Source organism: Manis javanica, chromosome 8, assembly GCF_040802235.1.
Source record: "Manis javanica isolate MJ-LG chromosome 8, MJ_LKY, whole genome shotgun sequence".
Taxonomy (NCBI): Eukaryota; Metazoa; Chordata; class Mammalia; order Pholidota; family Manidae; genus Manis; species Manis javanica.
This window is the reverse complement of record NC_133163.1, coordinates 45,199,430-45,225,257: the sequence shown is the minus strand read 5'-3', so window position 1 is coordinate 45,225,257 and position 25,828 is coordinate 45,199,430. Positions and strand designations below refer to the sequence as shown.

The following is a 25,828-nucleotide window of genomic DNA, read 5'->3' as shown; positions in this document are numbered from 1 at the left end:
AAGCATAGAAAATTGTAAGCCAACAATTCCCAATCTTCCAGAAGAGGTTTACATATTTGGGGAAAAGCACTTCCACCTGGTGGTTGTGGGTGGTGCATGGAACTGGACATGTGACTGAGACGTAAGCCTCGGAAAGAATGGCTACAGAGCTGGGAAGAATGGGAGGTATACCAGAAAGTACTGGTGGTCTCCAAAACCATCCCCACTTCCTTCTTGTTGAAAGAGCTCAGAGTTTGTTCAAGGGTTCATGGCCCCCATTCCCTGTGCTCAGAGGAGGAGCCCTTCCCTAGCCCAGGGTTTTGTGGAAAGGCAGCTCCTGCCCCTCCAGTGTGATGTCTGACCACCAGTTGCTGTCCGTATGGGCCAGAGCTGATGACTGTTCGTTTGATTTTCTGTTCACTGTATATGTTTCTGAAACTATCGGGTTAAGGCTGCACGCAAATAGAAACCATTGGGCTGTCCAGCAGGATGTGGTTTCTATCAGGTGGCTGTGTCATCCATCTTGCCCTTTGCCTTAGGAGTGCCTGTTACACAACCATTGTGAGAGGAATTAATGTACAGAGATGACTCACTCAAAGATCTCATATGTGTAAAATATATGTCTCCTTATTGTTACTGTTCTTTTTCTGTGTCTTTTTTTTTCATAAAATCACATAAAGGTAAAATCTTGAAGATGATACAGGTTTTAAGTGTAGAAGGAGTTTCAATATGTGCATTCACCCATGTAACAACCATCCCCCAAACAATACAGAGAATACTGCCATCACACAGTTCCCTCATGGCCACCCCTACAGGCAACAACTGCTCTGTTTTCTAGTACTGTAGACTACCTGTTCCTGAACTTCACTACAAGGAATCATATGTATTCTTGATGTCTGGCTTTTTTTGGCTCAGCATAATGTTTTGGAGTTTTCTATTTGAGATTCTTCCACATTGTTTCATGCATCATTAATTCATTCATTTTAAAAATCAACTTTATTAAAGTATGATTTACATAAGACAAAATGTACCCATTTTAAGTGCATGATGAATTTAGACAAAATTACACACTCAAGTAACCACACATAATCAGTATGTTCAACATTCACAACACCCCAAAAAAGTTCCACTGTGCCCCTTCCCAGCCCCCAACCCAAGGCCACTGAGGATCTGCTTTCTGTCATTATAGATTAGTCTTTTCTAGAGTATTGTAATATTGAAATTATACAGTATGTATTCTTATGTCTGGATTCTTCCACTCAGCATGTTTCTGAGCTTTATCCATATTATTGTTATATTAGTAGTTCCTTCGTTTTACTGCTCTATAATGTTCCATCAGACATGAGTACATCGCTATTTATCCTTTCTCCTATTAATGGAACATCTGAGTTATTTACAGTTTGGGAATATTGTGGATAGATCTGCTACATACAAGTTTTTTTTGTGTGTGAACATATATTTTCACTTCTCTTTGGTAAATACTTAGCAGTAAAAATGCTCAGTCATAAAGAACATGCTATGTTTTTTATTATTTTAAAATCTCTTAATTCCAGCTCCAATTCCCCTTCTACTGGAGTAGTGAAAGATTCTGTGTCAGGTACTATTGAGGATCCCCCTTTCGGTGTCATACTAGAGTCCTGAAAATGTATGGGTCACAGCAGCAGAACAGGCCAAGACTCGGATCATGGCCTAGCTTGGAGACTCTGGTCCCTCCAGGCTCTCTGGGATCACCCTCACTATTGTGTCACCACCTCCCAGGAGCCCACACAGCAGGATATAGATCTTTACCACCTGTAAGACCCACAAATTTCTGATCCCTTTCCAGTTTAGAGGACTAGCTGCTCTCTCTTCTTTCTCTCTTGGCCCCCCACAGCCTTCACTCACCACCCTCCCCCTCTGGGACACCAAGCAGAGTCTCTCCTGTGCAATTAGGGCTTTCACCAAGGGCGAGGAAGGCTGTTGACTTCAAAAGGCCTCTTCTTTCTGTCCTGCCTGCAGAAATCCTTTCTGCAGAAACCCCTAAAGGGCAACCTACCTTCATTGTATGGGGGAAAGAGGGAATACAAGAGAAAAACACCGATCATTATTTCAAGAAATTCTTCAGACACCTTTTAAGCACTGTATAATTTCTTTATGATAGCTTCACACGTTTGATTTCCTGAAGTTATCATCTGAACATTCTGTGTTTCATTCTCTCTATGGAACATGGCTGCTCTCAAATTTCTTTTATTGGAGATTCCACTGATTTGATCTGTGAGTGGATTATTTAGGCTCATTGGGGTTGGAAGGAACAAAGTTGTGTCCAGGTTGCATGAGTTTACACAAGCTTTTCCTAAGATAGACTGGGAAGTCAAGGACTTGGGTACTGAGGAGACACTGCCCGTGCAGTGCTCCACTCAACCAGGACGTCCCCAAGCGGATCGCAGAGGCGTTGTCTCTTTGCGAGTTTGAATGTGAGAAACACAAGGACACTCAGCAACTTAAGAGCTAGCAGTCAACACAACCCAGGAGGAAGCTGACCCCAGAGTAAAATGAAACCATACATAACACAAGTATAACTAGATCAAAACCATGTCTAAGCAGAAGTAAAGCAGCCACTATCCCACAGGTGACTGCTTCTCTTCCTAACCCAGAATGAGAAGTTAACCAAGCTGAGTAATAGTCAAAAATCCAATGTGCTCATTGCCTGGTTGCTTCTGTACCTGTCTTCAAGTCACCCAGGCCAAGCCCACTGGACCCTGAAACAGCACAGCATCTGGTGTTGGGGTCTAGGACCTCCACTGGCTCAGGAAACATGAAAAAAGAGAGTAATCTTTGTAGATACATCATAGTAGGTCCTGGTGTGTGAGATGCTATTCAGCCAGCACTGAGCACCATTCTCAATGCTTCCACATGTGGTAATTAAGCTAGAGTGAGTGTGTATCTGTTTGATCATTTGTTATCTTTGAATGTTACGCTTTGTGGTGGTTCATCTTTAAACTGCACACTTTTAAAACTTTTATACACTTTTGTTACTAGGAACATTTTGGGATTACTTTTGAAAAGGAGAAAGTTTATCATTCTAAAAGAATCCATTTCTCTCCAGTTCTATTAGACTAGCTCCTTCTCTGTTCTCAGGGAGTGCCAGGCTAGTAGAAGAGTAACGAGATTCCACCTCTCCCCTCCAGCGTGACCAGGACTTTCACCTTCAGCAGCCAGGCTGCGTCCTGGGGAGGGTGCCAGCCCAGCCACGCTGCACACAACAGCGACAGCGCACAGGACCTTTGCAGTGACGCGGGCAGAGCTGAAAGGAACTTACAGAGGGAGGTGCAGGGCACTGTGGCCAGCAACAGCGGGACCGCCTACCACTCCAGGCCTCAAGGCTTCTGAAGGGGACTGAATCTAAATGCCTAGTATGAGAGTGGCTAAGAGGCAGGAAAGGCTACAATGGGCCCTGGGTAAAGGGAAGTCTGACTGGTCTTGAGCAAACCTGAGCAGCCTGAGAAGAGACTAATGGGGTAACTGGCAGCTGGTTCAGACACAGACAGGGATGGTGCAACTAGCCAGGGAGGTGCTTTATTACCCTAATGGCAGAGGACCAATTAACTTCTGCGTTTGAGGTGAAAAACAGAAAACTCGGTCTGGGCAGCCCGAGCTAGGTGCTTCCTGTCCCTTGGCCATACTCCAGTCTCAACAAGGCTCAGCTCTACGGCCATCTCTAGGCCTCTCTCTGTATTATCATGAATAATCCCATGACTAGACATGGATTAAAACGAATACAAAACTTCAACAAGGAGTGTGTTCTAGCCATATGATAAAAAATTATACTATCCCACTGAGAAAATAAAAGACGTAACTAAAAGATTTTCCTAGATTAATGTTAAAAAGACATCATTACATTGCATTACCATGACTGTAATCAAAATCCCAATGAGATTTTAAAAAATTATTTTAAAGTTCACCTTAAAGAATAAATATGTGAAAATACCAAATAAATATTGTAACCATAGAAAGATTAAAATAAATCAGCCTTATGAGATTTGAGAACATTTGACAAAGCTGCAATAATTATGACTGATGCACAAAAAAACTCAAACATACCAGTGTGTTAGAATAATGATTTCAGAAAAAGACATTTCCACATAAGAATAGATTTTTTTTTCACGTCAGAAATTATTGGGAAAAATATTTTCAGTGATGTTAAAACTTTGATGAGACACATTAATAATTTAAATACTCTATCTCATATAATTAGGTAAATCTGGCTAGCCATAAAATGATAAGAGAACACACAGGTTTGTCAAATCTCTGGGCATGGTGTACTTTTTAAACTGAAAAGCAATGCATGATATCACCCACCCACCCTCTATACACAAAAACCCTACATAATAAATACATTCAACTATGCAAAGAAATAAATTTTTCAAAACATAAAAAATACCAGAATAAAAAATTAAAATTGAAATATTCCCAGGAAAAAAGGATATAGGATGAATATGTTGAAAACCCACCCACTAAAATAAATTCTAAAACCTCATTTGATGAATGGACAAAGGGTAGGCTCACACAATTTACATTTGTAGTTGACTAACAAACAGATGAGAAACTAGTCAACTCTCTCTAATAATAAAAGAAAAGCAAATTTAAAAATAAAGATAACCATTTTGGTAAATCAAATTGGGCAGTACTCTAAATAAACGAAAGCATTCAATGTTGGTATATCTCCCTTGTCTATAGATGCTGAGAGTCCAATTCAATATAGTCACTCTCCTGAAAATAATCCAAATGCTGGAAAAATCCTTTTGCACAAGAATAGCTCTAACAGTATTTTGGAAACCATCAAAATATCCAACAATAAGGGAATTATTAAGTTATACCATGATATATGCATTCAGAACAGTATTATTAAACTAATTATATTTATGAATAGTTCTTTTTTTTAATGGAGAATGTATGTGTTATGTTAGGAAACTGAGTACATACCATATATAATTTTTTAAACACATGGGTAAATATTGAAAGGAAACTAATGCATATTAAAATGTTTCTTTCCAGCTTTATTAAGACATTGTTGACCTAAGTTCAAAGTGTACAATGTAATGATTTGATACATCTATATACTGCAAAATTATTACTACAATAAAGTTAGTTAACACCCCCATTACCTCACATAATTGCTCTTTCTTTGTGTGGTGATAACATTTAATATCTACTCTCTTAACAACTTTCAAATACATTATAATATGGTACTATTAATTACAGTTGCCATGTTGTACATTAGATCCCCAGAACTTATTCATCTTACAGCTGAAAGTTTGTACTCTTTGATCAACATCTCCTCATCTCCCCCACTACTTCCCCTGAACCCAGCCCCTGACAACAGCCATTCTACTCTCTATTTCTATGAGTTTAGCCTTTTAAGATTCTACATGTAAATGAGAACATATTATATTTGTCTTTCCCTGTCTGACTTATTTCACTTAGCATAATGCTCTCAATGTCCATCTATGTTGTCACAAAAGGCAGGATTTCCTCCTTTTCATGGCTGAATAATATTCCTCTACGTGTGTGACATGTTTTCTTTACCATCCATCCATCAATGGACACCTAGGTTGTTTCCATGTCTTGGCTATTGTAAAAAATGCTGCAGTGCACATGGGGGTGCAGATATCTTTTCAGGACAGTGATTTCATTACTGTAAGATTTACCCAAAAGTGGAATTGCTATACCATATGGCAGGACCACTTTAAACTTTTTGAAGAAACTACATACTGTTTTCCATAGTAGTTGTACCCATTTACCTTCTTGCCAACAGTGATCACACAAGTGTTCCCTTTCCTCCACATCCTCAGCTATGCTTGCCATCTCTTGTCTTTTTTGATGACAGATATTCTAACAGGTGTGAGGTCCTATCTCCTCATGAGTTTGATTTACATTTCCCTGATGTTGTACATCATTTCTTGTACCTGTTGGCCATTTGTATGTCTTCTTTGGAGAAAGGTCTATTTAAGTACTTTACTTGTTTTTAAATTGGATTGTTTGGGCTTCTTTGCTATTGAATTGTATTAGTTCTTATATATTTTGGCTATTAACCCTTATCAGATAGAAGGTTTGCAAATATTTTCTCCCATTCTGGTTGTTTTGCTGAGTAAAAACTTTTAGCTTGATGTAGTCCCATTTATTTTTGCTTTTGTTGCTTATGCTTTTGGTGTCATATTTAAAAAATTGTTGCCAAGACCAATGTCAAGGGAATTTTTGTGGGTTTATTTGTTTTGTTTTTATTTTTTCTTCTAGGAGTTTTATGGTTTGGGGTCTTACATTTAAATGTTTCATCCACTTTTAGTCAATTTTTGTGAGTGGTATTAAGATAAACATCCAATTTCATTCTTTTCCAAACACCATTTACTGAAGAGACTATCCTTTCCCCACTAAATATTCTTGGTCCCTTGCCAAATATTAGTTGACCATATACATGTGATTTATGGGCTCTCAATTATGTTCCACTGGTCCACATGTCCATTTTTATGCCAAAACTATACTGTTTTGTTAACTATAGCTTTGTAATAAAATTTGATTGTGAGACCGCCAGCTTTGTTCTTCTTTTTCAAGATTGCTTTGGCTATTCAGGGTCTTTTGAAGTTCTATGTGAATTTTAGAATTGCTTTTTCTACTTCTGTGAAAAATACCTTTGGAATTTTGATAGAGATTGCATAAAATCTATAGATAGCTTTGTGTAGTATGGACATTTTAACAATATTAATTCTTCTGATCCATGAACACAGGATATTTTTCTATTTGACTTTTTCAATTTCTTATATCAATATCTTACAGTTTTCAGTGTATAGACTGCGGAAATAAATACCTTGTCCTCCTCTTCATCCTCCTAAGACTTTAGCTGAACTTAAGTAGAAACCAGAAAGCAAGGGATCCAGTTGATGTAGTTCCAAAAAATCAGGCACCTGGAGGCAGAGAGCAGGATGAAGGGTGGAGAGTGGTTCTGGAGAGGCAAACTGAAAATATCTATCATACCAGCCAAACCAGCAATCAACTGAGTATGAAGTGAAAAACATTTCCAGAAATACAACAGCTCTCCCCTCATGGACCATGAGCTCCAGCAAAATGAGTTAACAAGACAGGGAACACATGGGATGGACCAAGTGGCTCCCTCTGAGAAGCCAGTAAGGCAGCTTCAGGATGACAGCTGCGTGTCCTGCCTCTAGAGCATCCCATACAGATTTTAGAGGGAGGATGGAAGGCGGGGAAGAAGGGCGCCCAGGAGAGAAATGGAACTGACAGATTTTATGTGTTCAAGCATTTGTAAAAATTGCCAGGCAATTGACTAATCTGTTGGGGTATTTGGAAAAAAGTAGAACTAATACATTGGAAACTAAGAAAATAGGACAGGGAGATGATTTTAAAAGTTGTAGAAAAAGTAATCCTGAAGAAACCATAAAAAGCCACCCAAAGATCCAAAAGATGAGAAAAAATCATTATTTGAATATTTGCCCCACTCTTGGGACTCACAGCCCTGCTGGGTTAAATACAAAAGCAATGACGTCCAAAAGAATAGCAACCAATCGAGCAGCAACACGCAGATGCACAAAGAAAGAAACTGATGGAGAGAATACAGTCAGCTCGCCATGGGTGGTCGCATAAGCTAGCATCCTGTCTCCCTCCACTCCTCCCCAACACCAGGGGACAAGTGAGACTGGCAGTGCAAGAGAACAGGCCTTGAGACTGGCACTCCCACCCCCAGAGCCACAGGTGTAGCATGCAAAGAAGAAGAGGTTTGATTCAAATAGGAGATCGAATTTTTTAAATGAACAGAACTGAATCTTCCTAACAGAAAGGGCACTTTTAACAATTAAGTATTAGGGAAATATTTTATGCTATCAAGGAACTCTCCTAACCAGAGAGAAAACAAGAGGTTTGACAGGGAACCGAGGTGGCAGTGTTTGAGAAAACAACCCCGAAATTGTAGTTACACTATTTCATTTGACAGCCAGTCAGCAGACCAGTTACATAAATTAGGAAAACATCAGGTGGTGGTTAAGTGCACGCAGTGCATTAAAACACGTGTGATGATGGATGGGTTGCTGCTTTAAGCTGGGTGGTCAGGAAACGCTTCGGTGAGAGGCAGCATTTAAGCTCTGTCTAGAATAAAACAACTAGCCACAGGACGACTAGCGACAGGGGAGCAGGAGAAGAGAGGGCAGTCTTCCCAGGAAGCAGCTACAGCTAGTGAGAAGACCTGAGCTTGGTGTGTTTGAAAAACAAAAATAAACTCATCGTGGCTAAGAGCACAGCCTCAGAGATCAGAGCTGCAGGGCCTAGGCCTGAGAGCCACCCTTGATGCTGAGGGGACAAGCTGTGCGAGGCAAAGATGGGTGTGTCTGTGGGCCAGACATGGATCCTGAGGAAGGGAACAAGGGCCCCTGTTAAGATGCCCGTCTGGAGAAGCAGGGTGACTGTAAAAGAGAGTTGACCACTAGAAGCCAAGAGCTGGGAAGGGCAATTATAATGCCACTAGCCACAGAAGGTCATGGGACTTCCAGCCAAAGTCCCCAGTCGAGGAATTGGCAAGGAACCCACAAAAGCATTCCATGGAGGAAGAGGGCACCAACTTCAGACTACATCTGTACGAGGTGAGTGTTCTTCTGCTCCCTTGTGTTGACCCCCCTCACCAGCCCCCAATCTCAGAGGACCCAGAGACAACTAGTGAATGGGGGAGCAAGGCAGGGCAGTAATGAGGGACACCAGCCCCACTCCCCACAGGTGTCCTAGCCTGAAGCATACTTGAAGGAAGTGGAATGCAGGAAAGCAGGGGGAAGGGAGGGAGCTCTAAAGAGGTAAGATAGGGAAAGAGGGAAGCAAAAATGTTGGGGACTTTTCTGTGTAGTAAACTCTTTTGCTTATTTGTATTTTCTAATTTTTCTCTAATGGTATTAGTTTTTTAATAGAAGTATTGTGTATGTGTTTTTCAACGGTTCAGTGTTCAGTTCAACAAACAACAGACTTCAAGGTTTATGGCATTTGAGATGATTTTTGAAGATCGTTGGCTTTGGCAGGAAGAGCCGTACAGGGAGGCGTTATGTTGACTTGGGATGAGCCCAGGGCATGTTTATGTGAAAGGTTGTTCAGTTAGTCTGGAGTTCATGCCAATGAATAGTGGGAGGTGAAACCAGAGGTAGCACTACAGTTGTAAGTAAACAGACATGGCCATATTAGCTTAAGTAGTGGAGGGTTTCTGGTAAGGGTAGACATGCAGAGGAACCCAGCAAGAGCTGACCTCCCGACCAGGCCTCAGAAAAGAGAGACTGGAGTGGTCCTGGATCAAAGGAGGCTCCAGGAACCTCGAATGGAGGAGTGTGGCTCTCCAATCTGGGGCTCCATGTTGGCAGGCATCAGCTACTCTCCTCATGTCTGCTTCTTCTCTGCCCCAGCTGGCACCTTCTTTCCCTCAGCTCTGCAGGCTGCACATGGCCTCTTCTCCAGCTAATGGCATTCTTCCAAGTTCAGCTCCCACTGCTAACTGTCTCATTCAGGAAAATGGTATCATTTTCCCAATGTCAAGAACTGAACTATAAACTATCTCTTTCTAAAGTGCCAAGAAGTACAATTCCCGACCCTGGGAAAGCAATTGGCCCAGCTCATTGATACCAGTCAGGATACATCTTAGAGGCTGGTAGCCCTTGGGTACAACCAGCAGGGCTGGAAGTAAGAGATCCCATGTATGGAGGGGAGGGAGGGGACTAAAGACAGGAAGGCACAGCCATGTGGGATGAATCATGAATGCCAAAGCCTTCCCTCTTCAGCAAGGATCAATGAGTGCAGCACTTCGACTTAAGAGGGCATGTGGCATATTCAGGCTTGGCTGTCCCTTACAGGTAAGGAATGGGTCAAAATATGGCAGGCCTCAAATCCTAGGGTAGGAGAATCTCTACTTGTGTAGGCAGAAGTGACTGGGACACACACACACAAACACACCCCTCCCTCTCCCTGCTTTGGGGACTTCAGAGTGGTGTTTGGATGCAAACTAGGCATTCTGCTTTTTCTTTCCTACATAATGGGAAAAAAGGGTTACCTTGGCAGGGCGTTTTCATATAGCCTAGGGGGAGATTTTTTTATTGAGGTATCATTGATATACAGTCTTATGAAGGTTTCACATGGGCAACATTGTGTGGTTCCACGTTCACCCTATTACATTCACCCATATTATCAAAGCGCCCTCCACACCCTATTGTGGTCACTGTCCATCAGCGTAGTAAGGTGAGAGTCACAACTTGTCTGTGCTCTACTGCCTTCCACGTGACCCCCCTACATTATGTGTGCTAATCATAATACCCTTTAATCTCCATCTCCCTCCCTCCTCAACCCCTTCCCTTTGGTAACTGCTAGTCCCTTGGAATCTGAGTCTGCTGCTGTTTTTGTTCCTTCAGTTTTGTTTTGTTGTTACACACCACAAATGAGTGAGATCATTTGGTACTTGTCTTTCTCTGCCTGGCTTATTTCACTGAGCATAATATCCTCCATCTCCATCCATGTTGCAAATGGTAGGATTTGTTTTCTTCTTATGGCTGAATAGTATTCCATTGTGTATATGCACCACCTCTTCTTTATCCATTCATCTACTGATGGACACTTAGGTTGCTTCCATATCTTGGCTATTGTAAATAGTGCTGTGAAAACATAGGGGTGCATATATCTTTTTTGAATCAGGGATCTTGTTTTCTTCGTGTAAATTCCTAGGAGTGGAATTCCTGGGTCAAATGGTATTTCTATTATTAGTTTTTTGAGGACCCTCCATATAGCTTTCCACAATGGTTGAACTAATGTACGTCCCCACCAACAGTGTAGGAAGGTTCCACCTAGGGGCAGATCTTAGGCAAAGGTTAAGACAACTGTGTGACAACTCCCTGATGCTCAGCAGTAAGATCTTTTTAACCTAATTGGTTCCCCAACATAGCTAAAAATATACTGCACAAGGATACAATATACACTCAGGGTGTAACCCTCATGCAAATGAGGGTGGGCTCATGCTGTGAAGTCGTTAAAAATGCTTTTTGCTGCTGAAAACTGAAAAGGATGAAAATACAATGGTGAAAAAATTTAGGAGCTGGATGTTTGAGTAACTAAATGGCCAAATGTGAGAAGGAAGACATGTCTGTGCTCTGGCCAATTCTCCTTGTGAGGTTCTTGAAGACAGGAAGGCATAAACTACTACTTTAACCACCATGAAGTAATTGTGACTTGTACTACATTATTCTATCACAGCAAGAATATAGTAAATGCTAAAAAACTACTTAGGTACTGGTGTATTCATTCAGTAGATAATTATGAAACACAAACCAAGCAGAATAGTCTGTAGGAAAGGCAGGATGGGCCCTCAGTGGGTGTTTAATAGCGGAAAGCTATATTCAGTAAGAGATCCTTCAATCTGATTCCTTAGGAAGTACACAGCCTCTCTTAGTTTTCCCTTTGAAAGTGTTCATCATTTGAAACACTGTCCTCTGCCCCTACAAACTAATCATTTTGCCATCAGACCAAGTTTCAGATATCTTTATAATCTCATTATATTCTCCCTCCCCCAATCCTTCTTTTGCCAAGTGATGTCTGTTCGTTTTGCCTCTTTTTCCAGATAAAATAAACTGCTCAACCTGTGTGGCTCACACAAATGCCACAACTGAACCAGGCAGGTAACTCCAAATGGTAGAGGTGGCGAGTGGAAAAAAGAAGAACTGGAAGTCCTTTCAGGTTAACATTTTATTGAAACCAGTACAAGCACCATGCTTAACAGAAGACTGTCCAAAATAAACATGCAATATGAACTAGCAGAGACTGAAACCACAGCTCAAGTTGTGCCAGTTGGTGCGATGACAGGGCACTGTTAAACTTCACAAGACTAGACCATTAATGTTTCAAGTCTCCTGAATGAGGTTATATTGGGCCGTCTAGATCAGTGGGAATTATCCTGGCATGTTAGTGATCTCAAACATTATTCAAGTAAGTATATGTGTATGAACTATATTTCCAAAAGCAAGAAATCGCAAGAAATTCTATCACAACCGTAATGTAGTTGTTTTAAATATTATAGAAACATGATCACAGGTTGGAAATGTCAAACTGCATAAGAGTCAACAAATTTCTCAAGAATATTCAACTTGGGATCATGGGTGTTAAATGGCCTAGAAGATATACATTCTCCCAGAAATACAAAATAAGCTTTGTCCAGAAATGTTTGAGACACTTCTTCACATAATTATAAAGGCTCAAATTCTGTAGATTCCAGTATTATCAGTCACTGAACAAACAGGGAAAACAACCATAACGAGAATATTTCAGTTGACAGAATACAAATTACTCTCTACTTCCACCAAATATCAGCATTTAAACTCTTATGAAAATATCTATTCATCACTAGTCCACATGGATTAATGACATTGCTCAGACTTTCAAGCAGTTGATAAGTACACCTTCCTTACTACCTATAGGTGGGAATAAAGACAGCCAATGTTAATTTGGCAATGAACTCCTCCAAGCAGAAATTTTTAGTTAAAGTGTCAGACCAGGATACAGTTTATGGCTATGGTTGACTCCTGAAAATAGGAGATAAAAAGGGAGAGAAAAGAGCTGACAGACATTTTGCTACAAAGATTATTCAGTACTGACAATAAAAAATTTAGCAATGCCCTCTTAAACAAGAGTATGTTTAACTGCGCTAGGCATTTAATAAACTTCTTAGAAATAGACATTTGAACATATATTTTGGAAGTCAATTAAACAAAAACAGTCAAACAACTTTTTCCTGACATAATGACTTCAATACCAGCACAAAGTGAATATTATTCAAAACTCTGACATTTTGGAATTTCAGCATAGTAACCTGAGAATAGTTTTCTTCATATGTCACTTATGTTGCCACCAAAAGCATATCAAAAACATGCTGTGATTATTAGATGGTTCTATCTTGACAACATTAAACACTATGCAGAATTTTTGCAAGGCCAACTATTTCAAAACTAATGCTGGCTTAGACAACCTTGAAGGAGGTTCCCAGGAAAAAAGCTGATGCCAAAAAGGAAAGATCAAGATCTGAACAGGGATGGCTGTACCAGAAAGCTATGGAATGTAAAAACTGGAATTACAAAATCTGGAGTTACTATTTGAGAGAAAGCAGAAAAAGAGCTCAGACAGGAAATTACTTGAAAAGAACAATGTACAATTTAGTTAGATGAATGGGAAATTTAGTAAAACTGAAAACACTCTAGAGCATGGGATTTGTAAAGCTCCCTATAGCACAGAGGGAGTAAAGAAAAGTTCTACTCATCTGCAATCTATTATCTTGCAAAATGTTATTGATAAAGAGTGAGACAAGTTCAAAAAAGCATGGTTTATCATAGCTCTTTGCATCTGTTAGAGAACAAGGGAACTAAGAGTTCTGTGTATAGAGGTCAATATTATCTGACATGATGGAGGACTTTCAAAACCAAAAAAATAAAAATATGCAGGACAAAATAAGGAACCTCACTGAAAATACATTCTTGCAGCACTAATTTCTCTTATTGCTGCAAACCAGGTGAAACAAAATTTCATTTCCTTCATTCAAAAGCATTAAAAACACTCTCCATTCACTGGGATTACATTTGCATTTCTGAAGAATTATAAGCATTATTTTCCAATGTCAAATAGCTGTTTACAGAATTCTTAAACTTCCTGGTGAAGCTTTCTCTCTAGAAATTGGAATCAAGAATCCTCCCCATTTATAAACCAAAACAAATACCCACTCTAGCACTTCCTCATCTCTTACTTCCTATTGCTTCCTGTTTTTTAGAGTAGTGAAGCCAAACGGTTTTGGGAAACAGAAGATTCAATATTGCGGAAATTCCAACTATCTTTACCTCTATTAAAGTTGGCACTGAAACCTCAAGAAACTACAAAGAGCATATAAATCGAAAATATACCAAACTTAAAAAATAATGTCCTTACTAGTTTTAAAATGACTAAGATATTCTTAATATAAGAATTCATTCACCAAATTTGGTTAGCCTTTAGAGTCTCAAATTAATGGTAAGCAGTCACTTTTATGTTCTTAAAGAACATGCTGTGTTAGAATCCTTGCTTTATAACAGGATGACATCCTCTAACAAAACAGATGTCCAATTTACAATATTATCTTCTGACATGTAGGATATAAAATGTGATTTCTATAGATGTGTTAATGTTATTAACTATGGCCAAGGTTTTAAGTCATATTTTCCTATGGCACAAAACTAATCACAAATATACCCAAAACTATAACTCTCAACTGCCATATATTCACTAATGCAAGCAGATAGTTGGAATTTTAAAAATATGAAGTTGATTTTATTACAAATTTCAGATATATATGTTAGAAAATTGTTTTGCTTTGATCTTTTACAAAAGTATTAATTTCACCAAGTCTGGAATACTGGCAGTGTAAAAGTCTTAAACTAATTTTAAAGCTAACAAATCAAAGGCACAGTATTAACACATTCAAAATAACTAGTGTTCACAGGACAATATTAAGAGGTGTTTTATAAATAAAGCATTATTAACCTAGATTCAAAACTACCTAAAAATGACACAACCAGGAATGAAACCCATGATTAGTTATAACCTATCAATTTCTAAGACTAAGATGCTATTTTCCATAAGAAGAAAAGAAACCCAAAGAGTCATAACTTTATTATAAAATCTCAGACTTTAAGAATGAGCAATTTGGGGGGGACTTGATTAAAAAGATCAAAGAAACCAAAGAAGGCATGGAATTGATGAAAATGTATTTATAATGCAGGTTACACTGCAGTAAGTTATTATTCATGGCTCAAAATTGGGTCACTCAAGCCTTTTACCCCAAATTAGTGTCAAACATTTGACAAGTGGTAATATGCTATTTTCGTATATAAACTGCTAATATCCTGTATTTGTCAAAAGGAGGCAACTGTTTATCACAATCTAATGCCCTCTTTCCAATGGTGTCTGTGAATAGTAATAAATTCTGAATGATAAGTTATAGAAATTAGTCACAAGAGTGCAAAAAGTCCCTGGAGAGTAGTCCACCTAACAATTACAAATATAAGGAAACACTTTTACAAAGTTTCATTACTGTGAAGATGATTTCCCCTTTGTTCAAACTTTGGGCAAATGAAGAAATTTTCTTTACTGCAGGAAACAAACTGTAAGTAACAGTGCATTTTTAGGCATAAGTATTTATGTCTGGTTCCAGTATGGTCAGGTTAATACATAAATACTTTAGAAACACAGAAGTTCACATTAGTGGAAAAATCCAAGTTTCTCACGCAACCACTCTTCAGTTAGGTCTTCAGTATTTCTTATTTCAAATACCTTAAGAAAAAAAATTGGAGTCATACTCTGACACTCTTAAAAAAAATCAAACATTATATATTTGAGTATTAAATATCAAATTCTCTTTCTTGTTGGTCATGACCTTATCTGTGCAAATTAGATGTACCTTACTTTTTAAAAATGCTAAGTATACAGTTACCAAAGTTTAATGATTAAGATAGCATAAAACCAAAACTCTCTTAAAAGAAAGAATAAATCTATAAATCTTAAAGAGTAGTTCTACATATCTTACCCAGTAGTTTACACAAATAAAATCTATCTAGTTAGTTAGGAACTGGAAGAACATATGCTGGTCCTCCATAGTTGGATGAAACACCAAGCTATAGACTATTTTGATAAGCATGGACTACAGGTCCACAGCCACAAATCTCCAACAAGAATCAGAACACATGCAGGCCTAGATAATATATTGGCTAGAGAGACTCAGTGTAATAAAGCAGAAAGGATGAGATCTGAGGCCAGATGTGAGTGTGAATCCCAGTTCTGTCATTTACTATTATGCAACCCTGTGCAAGTCATTCATTCTGCAAACCTCAGTTTCCCTAACTACAGAACAGGAATACCACCATCAACTTCACAGAACTGTGGTGAGGGTTCAATGGGATTATTTGTAAAAGTAAATTTTAACTGTAATGCCTTAATTCTAGCACTTCAGGGTGTATATGGGATTAAAGTGTTGGAGATTTTAGGGTGATGGAGATTTGTGGCTGTGGACCTGTAGTCCATGCTTATCAAAATAGTCTATAGCTTGGTGTTTCATCCAACTATGGAGGACCAGCATATGTTCTTCCAGTTCCTAACTAACTGTTCAGACAGCTCCTTCCTAACCACCCAATCCCCTTGGAATAATTCCAGGGTGTTTGATGGTGTAAATGAAGAGGAAAAGTAGTGTCTGTAAGTTGGTGGTATCAGTGGTAATCATATGGGCTGAAAGAAAAAAAGAGGGCATTTAAAGACATCCCCTGGGTTGATTAAGCATCCAAGGGGAAAATATTAATGCCATCCTTAAAATAAAACTTGAAAGGAAATATTTAATACCATTTCAGTGATATAAAATTCTATTCCAATACCCTGTATATGCTTTTCAACACAAATATGTGGAAGTTAAGTAAAGTTGAAGTACTCCTCTTACTTTGAAACCTTCAATAATTGGAATAAAACAATGGGCACATGTTAAATCTTAAAACAAGGGTCTCACATAGAACAGATTGGTTTAGCTTAATAAAGTTAATACTAATAAATATTCTTAATTTAATTGTATATTTGGGAAGAGTATGGTTAACTGCATAATATGGAGTTTCTGTACAGAATTTGGTTCATTTAGTTATGATAAAAAGGCTGAGAAAAACTTTAATGCTGACTTTTTATCAGAAATTATACAATGGAAGATAAAAAACTCTCAAGAGATTAAATAGTTACAGTGGCCTCTTTTCTAAAGCTGCCTACATTTTGAATGTGATTCCTTCTAATCAACTTAAAATTTCTATTCAAAAGGACACTTTTGGTTAAACACTTTTATCATTCTATTTCCAACTAATAAATAGCTCTAATTACCTGCTCTGTTCTAAATAACTTTCTCCTGCAGAAGAAATACTTAACTCTTCAGATTATTTTAGTTATGGCTCTATACTCTAAGGGGAAATACGGCCTCCACAAGCAGGTCAAATACAAATACCACCTTGGTCAGTTCAGCTGTTTGCACTAGCTTATTCTTACTCCCAGCATACATCATCTGTTGTTCAGGCTTACACCCTGGAAAAGAGATATTAGTGCAGAAATGAGACTTGGATTTTGAAAAGGTGACGGGTTTTTATTATTTACTTCTTAAAATGATATGTTTAGGATTTCCTATACTATCAAGTTTACAAAAACTTCAGTCTAAATGTGTCTGGGCTGTATTTTGAGTCTTATACTGCCTGCACAAAGAGACACAGCTAAATTACAATAAGCCTGTTAAGTCAGCAAAAATAAATGAGGTTGGCTCTCTGTAGATCTTGACTTTTCATGCCTTATAAACACTTAAGAACTATTCAACACCACCTTAATTTTGACATTAAATATCAGTATCAATTTTATAGATGCCTAACATACATAGGGAGCTCTGCCCAGAAAAAAAGTTGCAGTCTGCTTACATATTAAGCTAAATATATACTGCAGTATATTTTAAATGCAAAGTAAATGATACAAATAGTACAGTTCAGAGAAGAGTTCAACGAGTACAGAGTTTATTGTAAGCTTGGACAGTGGTGGTAGTGGGAGTTTCACTGATAATGGATACCTTAAATATCAACAAGCCATTTTAATGTCCAATGTAAACTACTCTGGGGCTATTTTCAAGATTATAGGTGTATCATTGGTAACTACTATTTTAAAGAAAAACACATATATATCATGATTATACATAAAGCTTAAATACTTATAAACAAAATTAAAACAGAAGAAAATGTACTTTTGATATTTTAAAATATCATTGCATTTCAAATTCCTAAAAAAAGTGTGCATGATTTGAACAATTATACATCTAGGAATTTTTCCTAGGAAAACAAACAATTTCTAAGAGATGATGCTTTACAGTAACTACTTTCTAGGGATGCATTCATGTGTACACACACATCAATTTAGGTTACTGAATACTTTTCATCTTTAAAAGAAGCATAAAATTTGTCCAGTATAAGAAATGGTTTGATTAGATCAGAACCAATATGGACTATTTCAAGAAATTCACTTACCAACAGGACTGGAGAAAATAAAGCACAGAGGATATGAAACTCTTCCATCATCATGCTGGTATTTGTAACTATACACAATGAAGGTTTTTCTCAAGTTAAAGAAACTAAAATATTTACTGCTTTATGTGAGACAAATACTCACAACGTTCTATAATAAAATACATATCTAGGGAGCTAGTAGGTGGTAAATTTCTATCTTAATCATTTAGGCCACACCTTTATTATTAATTATCTTTTCACAAAACTATAAATGGGTCCTCAAAATAAATTATAAAACATATCATCTCTCAAAAGTAAATTATTAAAATACTGCATAATATACTCCAAAAGTATAGATTTTATGTAGATTTTTAAATTTTTTTATTGTAAACACATAATAAAAATTTTTTTGATTAAATAATTCATCCCACTAATAAATCAACTTTTCATTTTCTTAGTCCAATATACACAAACATATTTTAATTTGGTTATGATGATAGTGTAGAAGATAATATCATAAAATATATGTCTTATAAAAGTTGAGCAAATGAACCTCATTTGTTTATTTATTTAGTCATAAATAAATTCTGGCCACTAAAGAAAACAAATCTTTTTAAAGCACTAAGAAAAGGATATCGAGGTTGTCGTTCAGGTAGTTCATCTTTAAGTTCATCTGGTGAAATGCCCTGGCACCATGAAGAGAAATAATTTTTAAATGTTTTCTTACCCATAAATCCTTGAGAGAGATACTGAGCACCTTCTACTAACAGGTATAAATTCATAACCCTACCCCATGACATAAAATCTCATTTTACTAAATTATATATAGGCTGAGGTTACTAAACCTCCAATCCAATGAAAACCCACCCCAGCCCACTCAATGTAGTTCTGTTTATTAACTAAACATGGGGCTGCAAGGCACTGTAGTCTATGCTCATGTTTCAACTGTCAGGAAATCCTGAGTGAGATAAGCCAACCTCTCAAAGGAAACAACAATGTCTGATTTGAGGGGGGAATTAATTTCTTTTCACTCTAAATCAGTTGTTAAACTTGCAAACTAAATACTGAAGTGACATGGTTCTGGTTTTTGATTACTGGCTAAGCAATTTAAAAAGTAAGTTGTAAAGGTGACTTAATTTTTATGGGATATACAGCCCTACTACCACTTATTACACTGGATTTCATTAATATTTTCAAGATGATTAAATTAGACACACCACACAATAATTAACACATGCTTTCCATACATAATGAGCATATATTTAAAGGTTTAAAACTCATTTTTAAAACTACATGTAACTAATACAGACTTCTCTGGGCAGTAAGAGTTGCTTAACTATAAAACCATATTTAGCTGATCAAACAAACCTCAAGCTCTTCATCCAGTACCACCAGGCGTTTATCCTTATCAATCTTCACTAAAATAAAAAACACAATGTGAGTAAATTGTGATTCTAGTGTGGCTCTGATCTACCCAATCCAGAGTACCCAATCCAGAGTCTCAGCCCTTTTTTTGGCATCTAAAAATAAAACATCAAGAAACACAAGCATAAAATTCATTCTCACCTTTAGTTTACGGTCTGTTAGTTGGCTTTACTTTTCAAGCAGTCAGTGTTTAAAAGCTTTTACCCACCACTGCCAGAACCTAATTTGCTTATTTCAAACTTTATGTCAACTCCTTATATTTACTGTGTATATGAAGAACTTTGTAACTCAAATGCAACTTCCTAGATAAGAAAAGGTCTGAAAGGGTGCCTTGATTGAGACTGGTCTATGTAACATGGTCAGACTGCAAGGGAAAAGTGGACCAACAATTAGGACAGAGGAACTGCCAGATTCCCAGCTTTTCCAGAGTCAGGAATTCATGGTACAGGTGTAAGCATGATTATTATGAGAAGAGAATTACCAAACAACAGTGATAGCCATAATCAAATATATGTGACATAATCTGAAGCCAAAATGAAATATGTTTAGATAATCCATGCCTCTATTCCTTTCCATTACTCTGAAGAGTTAGAAGTTTTTGGTTTTATACTAATAAGTATATCCTATGAGATACAATAAGATTTCAAATAGCTTTACTTTTTTTTAAACTAAAGTATCATCGATATACAATCTTATATTGGTTTCAATTATACAACACAGTGGTTCAACAGTTACCCATATTATTAAATCCTCACCCCTACATTGATAGATACCATTATCTATCAATGTAGTAAGATAGAATCATTAACTGTATTCTCCATGCTGTACTACTGTCCTTATGACCAACTTATATTCTGGTTGCGAATTATTGTGCCCCTTTATCCCTTTTCCCCTCCCCCTCGCCCCCAACCTCTCCCCCTTAGTAAACACTAGTCCCTTCTCAGTGTCTGTGGGTCTAATGAAATAGCTTTACTTTTTGGGCAAAATGTCACTGACACACATTTTACTTTTAAAAACTGTATGCCTAACTTGCAGTATTTATTTGTAACAGAACTAGAATTAATGATAAGATGTCACCACCTCATTAATTCACATCTCCAGATGCATCTCCGATAAGCAGTCTAATAGAGTTTTACATTTTCACCCCCTCATCCTTCATTCATCTTTCTAAATCACTACCCACATATTAAAGATTACCTAAAAGTATAAAATAAATCTGCACAACATCAGATCTATCTCACACGGAGAGGCAATATGCAAATAATCACTCTTTCCATTGTCAGAAGTCAGGAGTATTTAAAGGTATTCTCCATGAAACTAGAGTTCAAGTCTGGAATTGAAACAAGGCGCTAAATCCTTTGAACACAATGCAGAACTTTTTATCATTTTAGGTATGAATGAATGGATGAGGATGAATGGCCAGCCACTTTTAGTCCCCTGAGAAATGAAAGGATGGAGTTGGATGGGTCACTACAAATGACCAAGTGACTAAGAGCATCTTCTCTGGAGCTGTGCAGGCAGCTGAGGGGGGAAGGTGGAACACTCCACTTCCATTCGGCGGTTTTAGCTGTTAATTTTTTTGAAAAGTGATCTAAAAGGTTAGGAATGTGGGATTAAAGCAGGAGGTGGCAAATTATTTCTAAAGGCTCAGTTCATTCAATGTAGCTATAAGATAAAAACAAAGACCATGTAACTGAGGCAATCACTTTTAGCTTACTTATAATGGCAGCATTGTTTGTTTCTTTCCGAAAACGAAACTTTCTCAGCTTTTCCACTAAATCTTCAGCAACATCACAAACCACCAAAGACTCACTCTGGAAAAAGAAAAAAAAAATCACATATAAAATACCATGACTTCAATAAATGTACATGTTAAAGGTATAAAATCTAATACCTTTAAAAGGCATACTGACATCTACAAATATCATAATTGTGTAAAAGCATTAACATGAAACAATGAACACTTGGCGCTTTTAAATCTACCAATCTTTGTGTATCTGTATTATTTAATTATTCATCTCATATGCAGGGTATAACTTTAATTTTCTCTTTGGTGAATAAATATCTCAAAGAATAGACAAACAGTAATATACAACTTCATGAGAATCTGGAGAGGAAGGGAAGAATATGGGAAAATTCAACTTTTAGAAAGTAGAATACTTTTGCACTATGCAGAAAGAACAGGAAAATAATCTTAACTGTACTTAGAATTAAGACCTTGACTCATTTTCGGGTTTTGCAACTATGAACAAAACACAAATAAACAGAAGTATGAAAAAAAACCATGAGAGGAACCAATAACATTTTATGTCTTAAATGATTATGTGGATAAAGGAGCTATTAAGAATTAAGAAAGCAAAAGCAAATGAAAAAATATAAAAATTACAAGAAACTTTTATGGATCATGAAAAAATTAGACTCTTCTCCAGGAATTCAGCAATGAAATGTTGAAAAGGACTTTTGTTTGACTGGTACAAATGTATCACTACTGCAAACATGGAAATCTCTTTTTTCTTTTTTTTAATGTACAAAACTTCAAATACAAAGGTAGAAAACAATACAGTGAAGCCCTATATACACCTATTACTCAGTTTCAACCATTGTCAATACACAGCCAATCTTATTTCATATGACACCTCAATACTGCCCCCACAGACTGTCAGACAGTAAAGACCATAAATCATCTCAGCTGTGTATGTTAGTATGTATCATTAAAACGACAGTATGTACTATTAAGAACAATATAAGAATTAACAAGGTTCACATTCTTTGGTCTCTTCATATAAAGGATCCCCCCTCCTTCTTCAAGATGAGACCAATGCTAAATACGTATGGCTCATTATAACCCAAAAGGATTAAGGCTTCCAATTTTAAGTTAAAATAAAAATTTAATGGAAGGCTGCTTTTCTGTGTTGGGTAAATGAGAGCATATGTTAAAGCGGGAAATGGCTCTCAATTTTAAAATGTCCCTTAAATTCAGAACACTGGTAACATATATGGCGTGAAATATCAAAGGATATGCCGTTTACAATTAGACAGCACATCACACCAATACGTACTACGAACCAATGCTCCCATAAGTCACGTACATCCACCCTTTCAGTTCTCTTTAGAAAAAGAGAAGCTAAGTCATATGGAGCTTCCTGAAGGTAATATTCAACCCTTATCTTATTTTTTTCTATCTTTCAAGAAGAATATAGAAGTCAGAAAACTAGAATTTCCTTTCTCTCCTCAACCAAAGGTAGAGCCCACTAGTGAAACTAGTAACTATTTTAGATTTTTGTTTGGGCAAAGACCAATTCATCATCAAAGTTTCATCTTCCAGCTCTGACAGTCACAGCTGCCTGTGCAATCCTGACATTCTAAGGATCAGAAACCAAATGAAGAACAGGCTGTGATGTAATTTATATAGCCTTTTTCTTTTGCATTTTTACCCTTCCAATTACCATACAGCCAAAAATTCCTTCCTACAAGAAAAAGGACCTAGAACCGTCAACTCTAATTGCTTACAGTTAGTAGAAGCATTTAAGAATGAGTATAATGCTCTGAAAGCAACTTATGTGGTTATTAACGCACATAATGAAGTGGAGAGTTGAGCTCAAGTGTTCATTTATTGGTTTATGCACACAATGAACACTTAATGAGTGTCAGCATGTGCTAAGTGTTAGGGATACAAGTATATAAAATGAGTAAATAAGTAAAAGGGACCTGACTCAAGGAGCTCATATTATAGTCCAGAAGAGAACAGACCTACTTAAGAAGGATCAGGTAAAAAAAAATGTACTTGTTTGTACCTGTGATAAGAACTAGAAAGAAGAGACACAAGATGCTTTGATAATTTATGATTAGTAAAGAACAGTATGGTCATAGGAGGCTTGCCTGAAAAAGACTCTAAAGGACCAAAACTGCCTATGCAAAGACCCCCATGAAAGTAATCATAGTACATGTAAGATAAGGCCAGCGTGACTCAAGCACAGAGATGAGTAGGAACATGGTGTTACGATTTGGTTGGTAGGGACTGGACCATATAAGGCCCAGTGAGTCCTATTAAGTATTTGGTCTCTATTCTATGAGCAAAGGGAAGCCACTAAGGTGTTTTAAGCAGGGTGGTTATGGGAAACATGATCAGATTTGCATGCAGAAAACAGGCAAAGAGCCAGGATAGGATGAACAGAGCTAGGTAACTGGCAAGACTGATCCAGGTGAGACTTGAAAAGTAGCTTAGGTTGATGAGGATAAAGAGAAGTAAATACTATTAATTATAGTTAACATATATGAAACGCTATGAAACAAACACTGTGCTATGTTCCTTCATTCTCAAAACAGTCACATAAGATGGGTTTTATTATCCTCATTTTGAAAGAAACTAAGGCTTAGAGAAGTATCTTCCCTGAAGTTATGCAACTAGTGGAACTCAGATTCAACCTACCCAGGCTGACTTCTAGCCCACTCTTAACCATTAGTAGGGACATGATGACAGATTGAATATTGGGAGGGGTGTGTTAGGAAAACGAGTTACCAAAATTACTCCAAAGCTTCTCATTGGTGTTACAGACTAATGCTACCTTTGACCAAGGTAAGGAACACTGAAGAAGACACGGTTTGAGGAGAAAGAGCAGAATCTCTATTTTGGACAAACTGAGATGGCTTTGGGGAACCCAAGTAGGAAAAAGCTTCTCTGGGGATGCTAAATAGTGGAATACATAGATCTGGGCTAGATGTCAGAAGCAAGGTCCGCCCAAACAAATTCACAAGTTATCTGCATATAGGTGGGTGGTAACTGAAACTATGAATGTAGGTAAGACAGGATAGAGAAACTAGAGAATGAGAAATGAAGCATTAGGAATGCACCTAAGACTCCTGCGAGTTACATCCAGGGAGGGTAAATGGTCTCCTGGACAATGATGGGTCAACAGCATAAGTAGGAGACAAACCAGTTCTGTATCCCAGAAGCCAAGGAAGAAACACGAGGGACAAAAGTGTTCAACACCCTGGAATGCAGCTAAAAGGTCAGGAAAAAATGAGAATTGAAGAGAGTCCCTTGGATTCAGTAACCATGACAAGATCTATTCAATGGAGGTGGGTTGAGAAATGAATGGGAGGTCAGAGACTGTGCGGTTTCTATGTTTTGTTTCTAATTAAAGAGGCAAATATATTTGAAAAGTCAATGAGAAAGATCTAGAAGATCTTTACTAATCAACTGATTTAATTCTCCAATTTATTTTTGAGCGTGAGATCCAACTTATATGAGAACGGAAGCCAGAGCCCCCAGTCCAAGCAAAAAACAAAAGCTTTGGACACTTTAATGTCAAGCGCCAAGGCCCTGGGTCAAAAGGTTTCCAACAACCATAGCTCGAAGAAAGCAAGGATAAGGGGAAATCCTTAGGCAGGCCGGGGGCGAGGGAGGAGGCAAGCTAAGGCGAGGCCGAGAGAACCGAGTCGGAATCCGAGCTCTCCCGGCAAAGGCTACCAGGCGGAAGGTACTCGGGGCGTGCAGTCCCCTCCAGCCTGGTCCGAGGCCTGCAGAGAAACCGGATTTGGGAGAGCCAACCGCGGCGCCGGACCCCCGGCCGCTCCGCCCCTTCAGCTCCTGAGCTGCAAGTCTCCATCCAGAGGGCTCCCGCAAGTACGACCCACCCCTGCGGGCCGCACCCTAGTCCTGGGGCCCGCTGGGCAGGAGGATGCTCGGCAGGAGGATGCTGCTTTTACGCGGGGCTGCAGCGGCGTCTGGGAATGCCAGCTCTCTGCTTGTGGGCACCGGCCAGAGGCCGCCAACCCTCCCCCCGGGCACAGCCCGCCGACACCAGCTCTGGCAACCAGGAAAGCCCGGCTGGCTGGCCCAGCCCTCTGGCCCCCGCCTCCCCAGCGGCAACTCACCATTTTCCTGCCGCCCGTCAGCAGCCTCTCGCCTTCCCTCGGGCCCCTTTAAGAACGGCACGGCGGTCGCCTTCCTTCCTGCCCCCGCGCCAGGCAGAGTCGCCCCCACAGACCAACGCGGGCCGCGGCGGGCCAGCACGTGACCGCGGACGGCGGGCGGCGCGGCTCAAAATTAGCCGGAATATGAGCTCCCGCCTGCTTCTGCACACTTCAGGAGAGGTTGTTTTGTCTGATGGGAGTGGACCACCGTGCCAAAATGCACTCCTAAAATTCAAGCCAGTTCTTGCTACCCTTTAACTTTTTTCAGATTGATAGCAGTCTCATGGTGACGTGATTAAGTCAATGATTTCAGTGGTAAATGTGTGTTGTTGACCGCAATCAGTTCTTCCCCATGTGATCGCCCACAAACCAAGGCATCCCGGCATGCCTCCCACCCTCTCCGCAACCTTACCCCGCAATGTCCCCCACCTTCC

The 25,828-nt window shown here is 38.5% G+C and overlaps 1 protein-coding gene across 2 annotated transcripts; it reads right to left on the bottom strand.

Moving 5' to 3' along the window:
* Positions 1–11,706: 11,706 nt before the first annotated feature.
* On the bottom strand, positions 11,707–25,513 carry GMFB (glia maturation factor beta). 2 transcript variants are annotated; one of them, XM_017661262.3, is made up of 7 exons: positions 25,356–25,513; positions 21,196–21,292; positions 19,422–19,471; positions 18,690–18,739; positions 18,075–18,160; positions 17,024–17,097; positions 11,707–15,324 (listed from the first exon to the last, which is right to left on the bottom strand). In XM_017661262.3, exons 1-7 carry the CDS (start codon positions 25,356–25,358, stop codon positions 15,253–15,255), a joined length of 432 nt encoding a protein of 143 aa, XP_017516751.1. In that variant the 5' UTR covers positions 25,359–25,513; the 3' UTR covers positions 11,707–15,252. The 2 variants fall into 2 exon arrangements, with proteins under 2 accessions (XP_017516751.1, XP_017516752.1); XM_017661263.3 differs by having other exon boundaries at positions 18,075–18,157.
* Positions 25,514–25,828: the final 315 nt, after the last annotated feature.